The 13148-nt window shown below is 44.7% G+C and overlaps 1 protein-coding gene across 2 annotated transcripts in view; it reads left to right on the top strand.

Moving 5' to 3' along the window:
* CLIP4 (CAP-Gly domain containing linker protein family member 4) overlaps positions 1 to 13148 on the top strand; it is a 55925-nt gene that overhangs the window by 33832 nt on the left and 8945 nt on the right. For both annotated transcript variants that reach the window (XM_015566349.1, XM_015566348.1), the window contains 5 exons: positions 364 to 504; positions 4981 to 5070; positions 5775 to 5924; positions 8278 to 8412; positions 11436 to 11559. In XM_015566349.1, the coding sequence (XP_015421835.1) occupies positions 364 to 504; positions 4981 to 5070; positions 5775 to 5924; positions 8278 to 8412; positions 11436 to 11559 (640 nt within the window). The remainder of the gene's footprint in view (positions 1 to 363; positions 505 to 4980; positions 5071 to 5774; positions 5925 to 8277; positions 8413 to 11435; positions 11560 to 13148) is intronic.

Below are 13148 nucleotides of genomic sequence, written 5' to 3'. Positions count from 1 at the left end.
GGAGGTAGAGATAAAGTGACATAGAAGAGTGGTTTTTATATTATATAGTGCACTATTTGTCAATATCTTAGAAATAATTATAATGGAAAACTGTGACCTTTACTCATTTCTCTTCCCCCTGTAATTTCCTTAACATCTGATTATGTGTCTTGTATGGGATTCTTAAGTTATTGTGTATGTCCTTTGTCTTGACAACTAGGTTGTAAGCTCTTTGAGGCCACGGACTGTGTTTTTTTGTCTGTCACTACAGGACACCTAGTAGGTGCTAAAAACGAACTTAAAGATTTATATGACTAAGCAGTTGTACTAGCTTTGAAATGCTTTTTAAATTGCTTAACACCAAAATTCTATATTCTCCCTCAGGCATTTTTGCACCCCTTTCAAAGATAAGTAAAGCAAAAGATCGAAGGAAGAATATAATCCACTCTCCTTCTACAAAGGCTGTCCCACTCACCAGATCCCAGAAAATTGATGTGGCTCATGTAACATCAAAAGTAAATACTGGTAGGTCCAACTGGAAACTTAAATATCTTCTTCCGCATGTTAATTTTATTTGTGGAATGCCTCATATGTAGGTTGTTTCACACCCTTTTTGCTACCTAACTACGAATCTGATAAAACCTGCACCTTATTTCAGATCTGTTCCTTCCTTCCTTTTCTCCCTACGATCTCCATACCCTTACCACCCCCTAATCGAACCTCAAAGCTAGAGTTTATACCTCTAAAAATCCTTCACATAAATCACAGGATTCATAAATCCTGCTTTATGTTTATCACCTGTTCAGGAGTTTCAGTGACTTGGTTTTTTATCAGAAAACATCCGACTCCTGGAACTGGCAGCCAGAGCGCATTCTCTGTTTGACGGAGGCTGCCGGCTGCCGGGGTTGAGGATGGTTTGTTGCATCTCCCTGTCTCCCGTGCAGCGTGCAGCACGTTGCTCTCACTCCTCCCCGAGTGCCTGGTCTCATGCTGGCTCCCCAGGGCAGTCATTTGACTTCTGCCTTTTGAGGCCCCAGCCGTTTTTTACCTCCTTTTTCAGATCCTGTTTCTTTATGAAAACTTCCCCAGTGACCCTAGATCTCTTTGATCTCTTCGTCCCCTCACTTGCCCACACTTTTATCCACACCACCTGGCTGTTCTTTGTTCTCCTGGGTTTTGTCCTCTGACTCCTTTACTTGGGCAGGTCTTTTATTCTGTCAGCAAAATTTGAAGCTTTAAATGGACGGTGAGAGTATTTTGTCTTTTTGTATGCACTGTAGCTAGCACCTAGCACAAAACAAGAGTGCGATGCATGCTTGCTAACTCATTCATACTCACGTAGAAAAGGCTTTCTGCTGTGATCGAAGGGTTCTGTCCAGGAACTTGGTTGGCCTTTCCAACCTGTTGTGTGGGGTTATTTGAACATCCCTGTGTGACACTACACTCCTAATTGCTGTAGTTTAAAAAAACACTTCTTGGCATCCAGTAGAAGAAGGCCTCCTACCCCAACAGTGTCTTTCCTATTTGTGCTCTTATAAATCACACTTCTGTGTAAATTTTAGGAAAAGCTGTTACATTTCATTTAAAAGATATTTGTTGACCTTTTAACAGGTATTGCATTTAAACTTCAAATCAGGGGAGAACAGACGTCTTTACAATATTCGTCTTTTAATGATGAGCTTGGGATGTCTGTTTAGTTAGGTCCTTCAGAAGGATCTTAATCAGATTTTATAACTTTCTCTACAGATGTCTTGTACCTGTTTTGTTAGGTCTATTCCTAGGTCTTCATACTTTTTGAAGCTCTTGTAAATGGAATCCTTTAAGCTGAAACCCTGAAGTTCCAGCAGACAGGGAACGAAAGCTCAAAGAGAAGCCCCTCACTTCTCATTTGGGAGACAGAACGTGGAGGAAATCTCTTGCTTCTTCCCTGAGTGCTTCCTTCCCTGTTGGCTCTTCCCCACCCCACCCTGGGCAGCCCTGTGTGGTGCAACAGGCCCCTGACCCCCAAGGGAGAACCCTTGCCTCTGACCAGAGAAACCGGGGTCCCAAGAACATGCCTGGAATCCCTATTAGTTTTCTTTCTTTTTTCCACAGCTTGGCCCTGAGGCAGAATCTGGCTCAGGAGATTGTAGGACAGAGCAGGGGAACTAAAACCCAGACGTTGTATCCAGAATACCAGGAGGGGCGCCCCCTAGGGGCAGAAAGTGTCAGGGAGACCATGGATGGGAGGGAGCTCAAGAAAGTGACCTGAAAACGCTGGGGTGAAGTCTCGGGCTTACTCCCAAGTTGGATGTGCTGGGATCTGCCTGGCCCCACACTGGTGCTGGGCGGCACGGCACCTGAGATGGATCGCAGAGAGGCTTTGGCAACTGAACTGACACTGGAACCACAGTCACAGAAGGTGGGAACTTTCAGCCTGAACCTAATGGGTCGGCTCCTGGCCAAAACAAACAGCATCTCCATAGCAGTTAAACAGGACCCAGAGTCCCTTAAATAATACTCACAATCGATAGGCTACCACCCCAAATTGCTCCAAATATGAATGACCAGGAAAATCTCAACATCTCTCAAGGAAAAGGATGATCAAAAGATGCCGGTCCTGAAATGATACAGATAGAGTTTAAAGAACATAATAATAACCAGAGCTCTTAGAATTAAGGGAACACTCCTTTGACAAATGGAAAGTTTCAGCAGAGAAATGAAAATATAAAAAGAACCAATGATGCATGTGTGCACACACACGTGCACATGCACACACACGCACACACACACACACGTGTGCACACACACACACTCACACACAGATGAATAGGGTAATCTGAGATTGGTGTATTGTATCAGTGTCAGTATCCCAGTTAGCTATAATAATAAAAGCGTAACCCTAACCAGCTTGACTCAGTGGATGGAGCGTTGGCCTGCAGACTTGAAGGGTCCCAGGTTCGATTCTGGTCAAGGGCATGTACCTTGGTTGCGGGTACATCCCCAGTAGGGAGTGTACAGGAGGCAGCTGATAGATGTTTCTCTCTCATCGATGTTTCTAACTCTATCCCTCTCCCCTCCTCTCTGTAAAAAATTAATGAAATATATTAAAGATCAGAAGCTGGGCTCACAGCTGGTGAGTGTATTGGTGGTGGTGGGAGCCTCTCCTGCCTCCGCAGCGGTCAGACATCCCCTGAGGGTTCCTGGACTGCTAGAGGGCACAGGCCAGGCTGGGGGGACCCCCCCCGCCACCCAGTGCATGAATTTCATGCACCGGGCCTCTAGTTATATTAATAAAAGCATAATATGCTAATTAGACCGGATGGCCTTCCAGAAGGCCTTCCAGACGAAGCTGGGGCTGCGAGGGCCAAGCCCCTTGCATGAATTTCGTGCATCAGGCCTCTGGTGTTATTATAATAAGTTTTGTAAAATGCTACCTTTGGGGGAACCTAGGCAAAGTGTACAAGATCTCCCTGTATTGTTTCTTACCACTGCATGTGAATCTCCGGTTTATCTCAACAAAAAATTCAAATATAAAAAAGGACCAAACAGATATTTCAAAACTGAAAAATATACTGAAAAATAAATCCACTCTGAGTTGTTTCACAAAGTCTCTTACCCACTTGTCCATTCAGCTCCTGCTGTTGTGGCTCTGGCCTCATTCCTGGCCTGTGTAACAACTCTACCTGGCCTCTGCTCCAGCCTCTCTGCTCGTTTCCTCCTCAACTTTGCTGTCAGGGTCTCGTCACTCACCTGTAACTGTTGGTGCCAGCCCTCCTCTCCAAACCCGTCAGAGGCTCAGTCCTTCCCCCAGGTTCCAGTCCGGAGCCAGCACTGTCCCTTCTAAGATTTTACTCTGACCCAATCTATCCAGTTTACTTGTCGCCCAGCCCAAACAACTCTTTATTCCAGCCACACTACTCATCCTTGTCTGACTCTGTCTTTAAGACTTTTTTTAGTTCATCCAGAATGCCTAACCGCCCAGTTCTTTCTGACCACACCTCCAGTGTTCTCTAGAAGAAATCAGACCCACCCCTCAAGACCCATCTCAACACGCCATCTGGTGGAGGCATTAATTTACCTTTGTAGCCACGGTTATTGTCCCCTCCTCCTCTGCTAGCACTTACATCAAAAATGTCCTGTTTTAGTTATTCATCTCCATGTCTTTCTACCTCACCAACAAGAAAAGGTCTCCTGTAGGGCTTAGACCATGTCTTATTCACGTTTGCGATGCTACAGTGCCAAGCACAGCTCTCCACCCAGAGTGCTTTGTCAGTGAGTGGAACGGAAATGGGTGTCGGTGGAATTTAAAACTGGTGCAATGCCCTAGGTTTATTATTTACATAATTTGGGTCTGTAGAATTGAAACAGGAGTCTTAATAGGGTAGAGTGTTATTCATGAGCTTTTTTTTTTTAGTGAATTTTTTGTGGGAGTTGGGTATATTGAGAGTGGGGTAGTCATTTTCAAAATACCAGTGGCAAAGAGTACAGGATAATTTACAATCTGACTCTCACTTACATGAGTAATTACTCATAAAATTTGTTTTTACCTGAAGTTCGCTATCTAAATAGAGAATCTGCTATAATGAATTTGCATGCACACACCTGTGAAATGATGTAAATCGTTTGCAAGTCCTAGCAAGTGTGCAACTGTCCCATCTCAGCTGCGTTTGTTTGCTCTACCTGCCAGCCTTGTGCATGCATATCATGCAATTCAGCAGCTGTGCTGTAAATGCTTTCTGTTATTTAGATTCCTTAATGGAGTGCTAAACAGGTTTAAAATACACTTTAGTGATATTTGGGGAAACGGGTTTTCAGGTGGGCTAGGAATGTGTTCTTTTCTCTTTCCTTTAAATAATGAATTACTGGCCCCTGCTATCTGTGGATTTATTATCCAGCATGTTTTCAGAAGTGGATAAGATTAAGTAGGAGGGCCTTCTCTACTGAAAAAGAAAGTACATTTTTATGTGTAACGATAAACAGAATTCTTTCTTGCTGAGCGTGTTTCGTGCTGTGTTCTAGGGTTAATGCCACCAAAAAGAGATGGCGCTTCGGAATCAACACTTTCGCTGTCTGCTGGTGAGGAACTGAAAACCGCGACGGAGAAAGATGGTAACACACTTTATAATTCTGTCCTCACAGTTACATTTCATGATGGCACTTTAAGATAATACAGTGATATAACTTCTATGGGGCTAAATTTTAAAGTTTTTCAGGGAAAAATCAGTATAGTAAAAATTTATCCTTGAAAAATCCCCTAAGCAGCTCTTGCTCCAGTATGTATATGTTTTTATATAAAATCCTGTACTGTGATTCTTGTGTACTTACATTAGAGAACTATATTGAGAGCAGAAGGACATTACATAGTGTAAATGGCTTGATGAAAAGATTTAAAGTTGCCTTTAGCTTTCAAATCATCAGGTGAATAGAGCATGAATGGAAAATACAGAAGTATTCCTGTTTGTCTTTAGGTTAACTCAAAACATTTAAATATTAAACTTTGTTACCTTAAAACATATTAGCACTGTTGTTTGTGTAATAAGATGGGATTCTACTGTCCCATCTAAAGTGAGAGGTGAAGGGAGTGGTGGTTAGGGTAGGTAGTCAGCTGAAGCTACGGATGTGATGATGATGTCTTATATAAGATTGTCATCATACAGTGTGTTTCCTTAAAATACAGTTGCTTGAGTTGTAAGGTCTTTTATGTATCAGCTGTGTTGGCATGAAACCAGGCATGTAATTCAGCACCAGGTAATCCTCAATTGGGGAAGCTAAGGGGCGAGTTTTACCTTTGATATATTCCTTTCCTTTCCCAGTTTCAGTTCACCCGCCTGGCTCCATCAGCAGCTTGTCCTCTGCGTCTTCCTTGGAGCACAAGCAGAGCCACCCCAGGAAACTGCATGCCCGGGGCAATGGCAAGCCGACCACGAGCAAAAGCCCGTCTGCGCCATCCAGGGCCAGCGCTGGTATCTATGGCTTTTTCAACCAGGCTTTCTTGGTGGTTTTTATCTTGGTCTGTTTGTAAGTAGATTTGCTCTTTTTAAATGTGTAGAAGGAACCCTTGACTTCAATCAGATTGAACTACTTGCACCCTCCCCTGTGTCCCCCACGGCCCTGCCTCCCTCCCCTTCGTAAGCGTGCTCGACCTCTCAGCCTCTCGCCTAGTGCCCTGCTTACGCCTTCCACCCGTCTGGTTGACTTCACTTCCCCATGGGTCTGAGGCCTCCCGCCCTGTAAGGTTCGTTATAGAGCTTTACGACACATCCTCAGATAATTGGAAATGTATGGTTTGCTATCTTCCTTATCTCTTCTCCAACATAAACCAAATCATAACTAACATGTACTGTATACTTACTATTTCGGGTACTATTCTAGGCACTTTACGTACCTTATTTTATATAATTCTCAAAATAAACCTATGGAGTAGGTACCGTTATCATCCTCATTTTATGAATGAGGAAACAGAGGCTTAGGGAGGGAGGTAAGTCATGGCCGTGTGTAAGTGGCTCCCCCGGGCTTCACCCTCAGGTCTGTCTGCTGCTTTCTCTGCTGCTGTTCAGTCCATCTCTGTCCCAGGTATCGTCAGCTCTTCCCCACGCCTCAGGGGCCCCAGACCTCTCCTGGCAGCCGGTAGTGAGCTGAACCCTTCCTCTCAGTACCAGCGAGTCTACCGCTGCTGCAGTGTGGGCGACCGCACTGTGCTGTCGCTCAGACGGGGCCTGTGCCAGTCTCTTCATGTTACGGCTCCCAATAGGACTCAGCATTTTCATGTAATTTGATGCTAGAGCTCTCACCCTCAGAATTTTGTTTCTTACATCATGCATATTGGCTTCTGCACATGCTTTTGTGTCATCTTCACATTTTAAACGCATGCTTTCTCTAGTTTTACCCACTATTTAAAACTCTGTAGGGAGGGTCGGAGGCTCTCCTACAGGTTGGCTGTGAGAACCTGTTCCGATGTGATTTTAACTAGCTGCGAACCCTGCCAGCATCTGTGCAACCTGAACCTGACGATTTCTGGTCATAGGGTTTGGATTTAGTCCAGGTGTGCCACCTGCCTCCTGCCTCCTGTGAACACCATGTCTTAGTTAATTTCTGAGTTTTCATAATTCTTATGAAAAACATGCTGTAGACTGTGAAGTGCTATGGGGATATTAGTTATTTGAGGGCCTAGGGTTGTTTAGCATTGCCCTTTATCCAGGCCTCCCCCCTCCTCCTCCCCTGGTTTATTTGTTGCCATAGTTTCTCCCCTTTCACAGGGTGACTTGCCCTCCACCCCGCGCCCTCTGCGGGGCTCTAGGCCTCCCCAGATGACAGCTGTTCTGTCTGGTGGTGGGGTGGAGAAGCCACTCCTTTTCTCTGTAATAACTGGACAGCTCTCTAGGCAGTATTCTCCAGGACTGCTGGTGTTCCACAGGGCACTTCAGGGTTTAGGTCTGAGTCAAGGTGAGGGGTTTTGTTTCCAATAAGGAAATCAGATGCAGTCATTGGAACCTGATAGCAATTTCACCTCAAATCACATTCCTATGTGTGCCATTTACACTGAGTCCCAGTGAACAACTCTAATTGTAGGATTTTACAATTGGCCAGTGACAGCCCATGGCCAAATCCAACCTGCCACCAAATATTTGTAAATAAGTTGTTATTGGAACATGCCACACCCACTCTGTCTATCTCAGCTTTTGTGCTACAACAGCAGAGCTGAGTCGTTGTGACAAAGTCAAAAGCACTTACTCTCCAGCCTCTGTTCTCGGAGAGGGTGCCACCGGGCAGTCTGGACAGAGTTGATCAGGAGTTGTGTGTGTTCAGTTCCCACGGCCAGAGTTTTCTCAGGCAGCTCTTCACATCTCCTTGAGTAGCTTGACCTCACACGGGAGAAACAGAACTATAGATCGGCGATCTTCAGCCGGTGTGCTACAAGAACTTGTAAAATATGCAATTCCTGACTACTTACTCAGGGGCACTGACCTCTTTTCCCTTAGTTTGTCAAATAAAAAAATGACAGCAGCCAACACAACAATGGTATGAAGGAATCAAAATTACATCGATTTTTTTTTGGTCAGATCGGCAAAAAATATATGTTTTGGCATGCTGCAGAATTTTAGTAATTAGTTTATGTGTGCCAGGAGATGAAAAGGTTAGAACGCGCTGCTGTAGACGATCTATAATGAAAGGCATCGTATATCGAAATCTCCAGCCAACTGGACTGGCTAGAATACAGAGTGATATTTTGGCTAATGTGTTTTCTTATTTTTTCCCTTTTGTTTTTTCTCCTCTTTTCCTGCCCTAACCCCTTCCCCCCACCAACCGATGACACAGGTTTGAAATCTTCAGCAACATCTGGAGCAAATAGTACCCGCCCCGCGGGGGAGCTCCAGCTGGGGGACAGGGTGCTGGTGGTTGGCCAGCGGATCGGCACCATCAGGTTTTTCGGGACGACGAACTTTGCTCCAGGTAACTCGTGTGCGCAGTCTTCGTCCCGCCTGAATTCTGTAGGGTCCAAAAGGCTTAACATGTCACATGCGATGACAGAGAATTTCTGAGGAACATTGGTAGCTGTGGCGCAGGAAATGCACAACAATGATTGAAACGCAGACTGTTCTTACCCAGTTGACTGTTATCCATACATCTTCTTGCCGATAGTGTTAGAAGTGGCTGTCACCCTCCGGTCTCGCTCCCACTGATGGCCGAGTGTGCGCAACGACAGAGCAGACACGTTAGCATTAGGTTCTGGCTGAGGATCATCTTGAAAATGAGCAGACGGCGAGTTCACTGCACAGAGCTTGTATCAGAGGAAGGCAAGCCAGGTGCACAGGAAAAGGACGAAGCTTTTGCGCGCCCGGGACCTTAGGAACGCGTGTGTGTGTTTCTCTATTAATTCCCACCTAGACTTCTGTGGGGATTCCAGAAGAAAGGCTGTTTTCCTTTTGCATTTCCAGTGACTGAAATTTCAGGGGGAAGCCAGCTGAGTGAAACCACGTTCGTGTGTGTAAGGAGCAATGTGCTGCTTTGACACGTGGTGGCATCGCTGCATGGAGGGACCAGGTTGCCTAGGACAATGCTTTTTTATAAAGTCTGTAGCAGCCTGTGAAGGCTCTGAGATTTTACCCCATTTGCAAGCTAACCAGGTAGATGGCCATGGTTGCCTGGGTGCTGGCAGACAATGGGGCTCCTGGGTCAGAGACAGAGGACATCAGTGCTCACAGCAATAGCAGGAGCCAGTGTCACCTCTTTTTTTATTTTTGCAATTGTTCCTGGGGCCCCAGTTTCGAAGGTGAGGTAGGGGGCCAAGTGACACTGCACACCCCATGGTTTACGCTCTGGGAGAGGAGCTGTGAGCTTAAGGAACCTGCACCTTCACACTAAGCATGTAGTAGTTGCATGGTAAGTTGTAGTAGTTGTAGTAAGCGCCTGTCCTTCGCTCCGGGGGAGGCTCTGCCTGTTTCCTCCACGCCTGTCCTCTGTACAGACTCCCATGAAAAGCCAGGTAGCGCCTCTGTCCACGGAACATGCGGAAGCACGAGCGCCTGCAGCATTGTCTCCCCACACATTCTTGTTTCATTAACGTCACTTGTAATCGCAGTCCAACTAATTGATTTGAGAGGGGCCATATGCTTTATAATTCATGTTTCTCTTAGGCCTCCAGGTAGTAATTGAGCATAGTTAGGATGTTCTCAATACAGTTTTCAAAAACTTAGTAATCCCAGAGGTAGGTTGATTTCCACAATCCCGTATGTCTTTTGAGTTTCCTTTCTGTGGTTATGTTAGACAAGGGTGGCGTGGTTTGATTTGCTGGATGCAGTTCATCGTTTAGTTTGACTTTCAATTTTTAAATTCCTAATGGGAAGCATTTAGAAATCTGGGACGTAATAAGCAAATATAATAAAAGTTAGACACTTTGTTAAAGTCATTCTGCCTTTTACAAAGTAGTAGCATATATTTCTCGTGGCATCAAAGTTACGTCATTTAGTTCTGTGGAGCAGTGGTTGGTCATATCTCGGCGTTTTATAGATGATAAGATCTAGCCCGGAGAGGGTCTTGTTTAGCCTGCTTAGCATTTGTATCAGTGCCACCTCTGAAAGAATATTGTCTTTTAAATCTGTACCTCACCACGACCTGACAATGTGTAGTCACTGTTATTAACAGTTGTCATAATGCCTTTTTTTTGGTGTGTTACACATTCTCAAGAGTTACATGGTAAGCATGTAGTAGTTGCATGGTATATTATTGGTAAAAAGGGAAAATGCAAAAAATTATATAGGAAATCATCAACGGCAGAAGGAAGTAAAACTTGGAAAATTCCAACTCTGGCACTCAGAGAAATAACAGCGGCCACCAGGTGAGCTTGGCTAGTGACGTTCCGAAATGTGATGACCTACTTTTAGGCCATTAGTTACAGCCAAGCAGTAGGTTTGCATACATTGCTCTGTGCTTGGGCATAACAGTAGGACTGTTTAATACAAAACAGTCATGCAATTAATCTTTCCAACCCATACTATGGAAATGAACTCAAGTATAAGAGGGAAAAATACTAAGAACTTCCAGGTTGTCTTTTTAGACATTATATAATTGTCTCTCTGAACTAGTAATTGGAAGGAAATAATATTTTTGTATTTGGGGATTTATAAGTTGCAATAAATTTCTCAATATCTATATCCTTATTTTTTTATTTGATACTGATTGTAAGGAACCAAATACAGTTAGTACTGTATTCTCCTTTTTAATTAAAAAAATGGATTTTTTGGTACTTTTAACTGGTCTGAGTCACCCTCAGTTTGAGAATCATTAGGAGTATGTGTCCACTTACCTAATATTTACCGCCCGACTGTCATTTTAGGCCCTAGAAAATGAAATCCTATGACTTTGCTCAGAGGAGACCCTTTTAAATACCTAAAAGCCTTTTTGAAAATCCTTCCTCTTAGATAACCTGAATCTTTTCATTTAGATTAAAAAGAATATTTCTTTTCACCCCGAGTGGGGAAAAACAGAAAGAAAAAGAAGAGCTACTGTGATGTCTAACCATATTTTTCATTTGATTTGTGTCCTCCTGTAATTATTGAAGAGCTGTTTGTGGTGTTCTAACATTGGGAGTAAAATGAAGAGGTTGCTGGTTCCTTTATCCATCTCAGTACTGACACAGCCCATGTCCCCCAGCACAGGACAAGCTCTGGTTCATCACGACTCTCAGACATGTTTTGGTCATACTACTTGCATTACAGCCAATCTTGCCAAATTTGTGTTTGCATTTTAGCTTTCTCTCTTAATGTGCAACTCTGCAGTGAAGCTTTGTAAAACGTTTTCCCTGTTCGTTTTCAACTTTTCCAATGTTACCCTTTGACAGCTGAATGATCATGACGATCGTTCCTCATTTCGGTCATTTGTGAAGCTGCGGAACCATCTAGACTTTGGGTTTGGGTAACAGCATAGCTGCTTGGCTACAGTGCAGATGCCGTTAAAGCCGCCCATTCTCATTCCAGGACAGTGGTACGGGATAGAGCTTGAGAAGCCGCACGGCAAGAATGATGGCTCCGTCGGCGGCGTGCAGTATTTTAGTTGTTCTCCAAGATATGGAATATTTGCTCCCCCATCCAGGGTACAAAGGTGAGGAAGAATGGAATTCATGTTTATTCACAAGAACTTCTTGTAATTTGCCATGGTTTATAGTTAGAGCCCCTAATTTTATATCGAAGACGTGCACCGATTACGTTCCTGTCTTCTTTCAGGGGGTTAACCAGCCACTGCCTTCAGAGAGGAGGCTCATGGAAAGCTAAATTTGCTTTGCTGAAGATTTGCAATTTTAAAATCCTCCTTTATTCCTCATTTGCAAACCCTATGAGTACGTGCAGGCTATTAGAAGTGGCGTTTGCAGCGAACACTGGGAGCAGCGAGCTTAATCTGGCATGCAAACAAAAGTGAAAATGCTCTCTGATTGCTCCAGGCGCCCCATTCATCCTCCTGCAAACCTAATGGGACCAAAACGGCTTTTCCTCTGATTTCTTTAGTTTTCACAAAAATAGATAGGCAGTAGATCTTCGGGGGAAGTGAAGCTTCAAGTATTTATGTGTCATATACCTCCTCAGTGGCTCCTCTTAGCATAGTACACTTTTGTACCAGCTCACTCTGGTTTCAAAAAATCAGGCTGAACAGAAATCAAGTCGTCATGAAATTCCAGGTGCTGTTTTAGAACGACTTAGGTGCTGAAAGAGGTTGGTTTGGTGGGAAGTGGGATGCTAATCTTAAGTAGGAAATAACATCTGTGGTATAACCACATTCACGAGGTAGGTCTGCAGTTACACCATGGGAGTCTCCTCCAGTTCACGTCCAGCTAGACTATGTGACCACCTCCTGGCACGTTTAACAGTTTTTATACCCATTTGCTTTTCTCTATTTTTCATACTAAATAATGACTTACAATTTTTGTATTAATTTTCTTCTATGATGTACTTGATATAATTTTCTTATTATTTATGACTAGAGGTCCAGTGCATGAAATTTGTGTACTTGAGGAGGGTACCTCAGCCCAGCCTGCGCCCTTTTGCAGTCCGGGAGCCCTCGGGGAATGCAGTCGGACATCCTTAGCGCTGCCGTGGAGGCAGGAGAGGCTCCTGCCACTGCCACTGTGCTTGCCGGCTGTGAGCCTGACTTCTGGCTGAGTGGTGCTCCCCCTGTGGAGTGCACTGACCATCGGGGGCAGCTCCTGAATTGAGCGTCTGCCCCCTGGTGGTCAGTAAGCATCATAACGACTGGTCGTTTCACCATCGCGCCGAAACTGGCTCTCTGACATCCCCCGAGGGGTCCCAGAATGCAAGAGGGTGCAGCCAGGCCAAGGGACCCCACCGGTGCATGATCAAGGCTGGGGAGAGACATGGGAGGTTGGCCAGCCGGGGAGGGGCCGCAGGAGAGCTCCAGGGCGTGTCTGGCCCCTATCGATCCGTGGACTCCAGCAGCAAGTTCACCTACTGGTCAGAGCTTCTGCCCCCTAGTGGTCAGTGCACGTCATAGCAACTAGTCGACCAGTCAACTGTCTGCCCCCCTGGTGGTCAGTGCATGTCATAGCAAGCAGTTGAGCAGCCTTAGCATATCATTAGCATATTACGCTTTGATTGGTTGGACGGCCAACTGGACGACCAGACACTTAGCATATTAGGCTTTTATTATATAGTAATAATATAGCATTTAATATATGCTTT

Source organism: Myotis davidii, unplaced genomic scaffold (assembly GCF_000327345.1).
Source record: "Myotis davidii unplaced genomic scaffold, ASM32734v1 scaffold238, whole genome shotgun sequence".
Classification (NCBI taxonomy): Eukaryota; Metazoa; Chordata; class Mammalia; order Chiroptera; family Vespertilionidae; genus Myotis; species Myotis davidii.
This window is presented reverse-complemented; position numbering and strand designations above follow the sequence as displayed.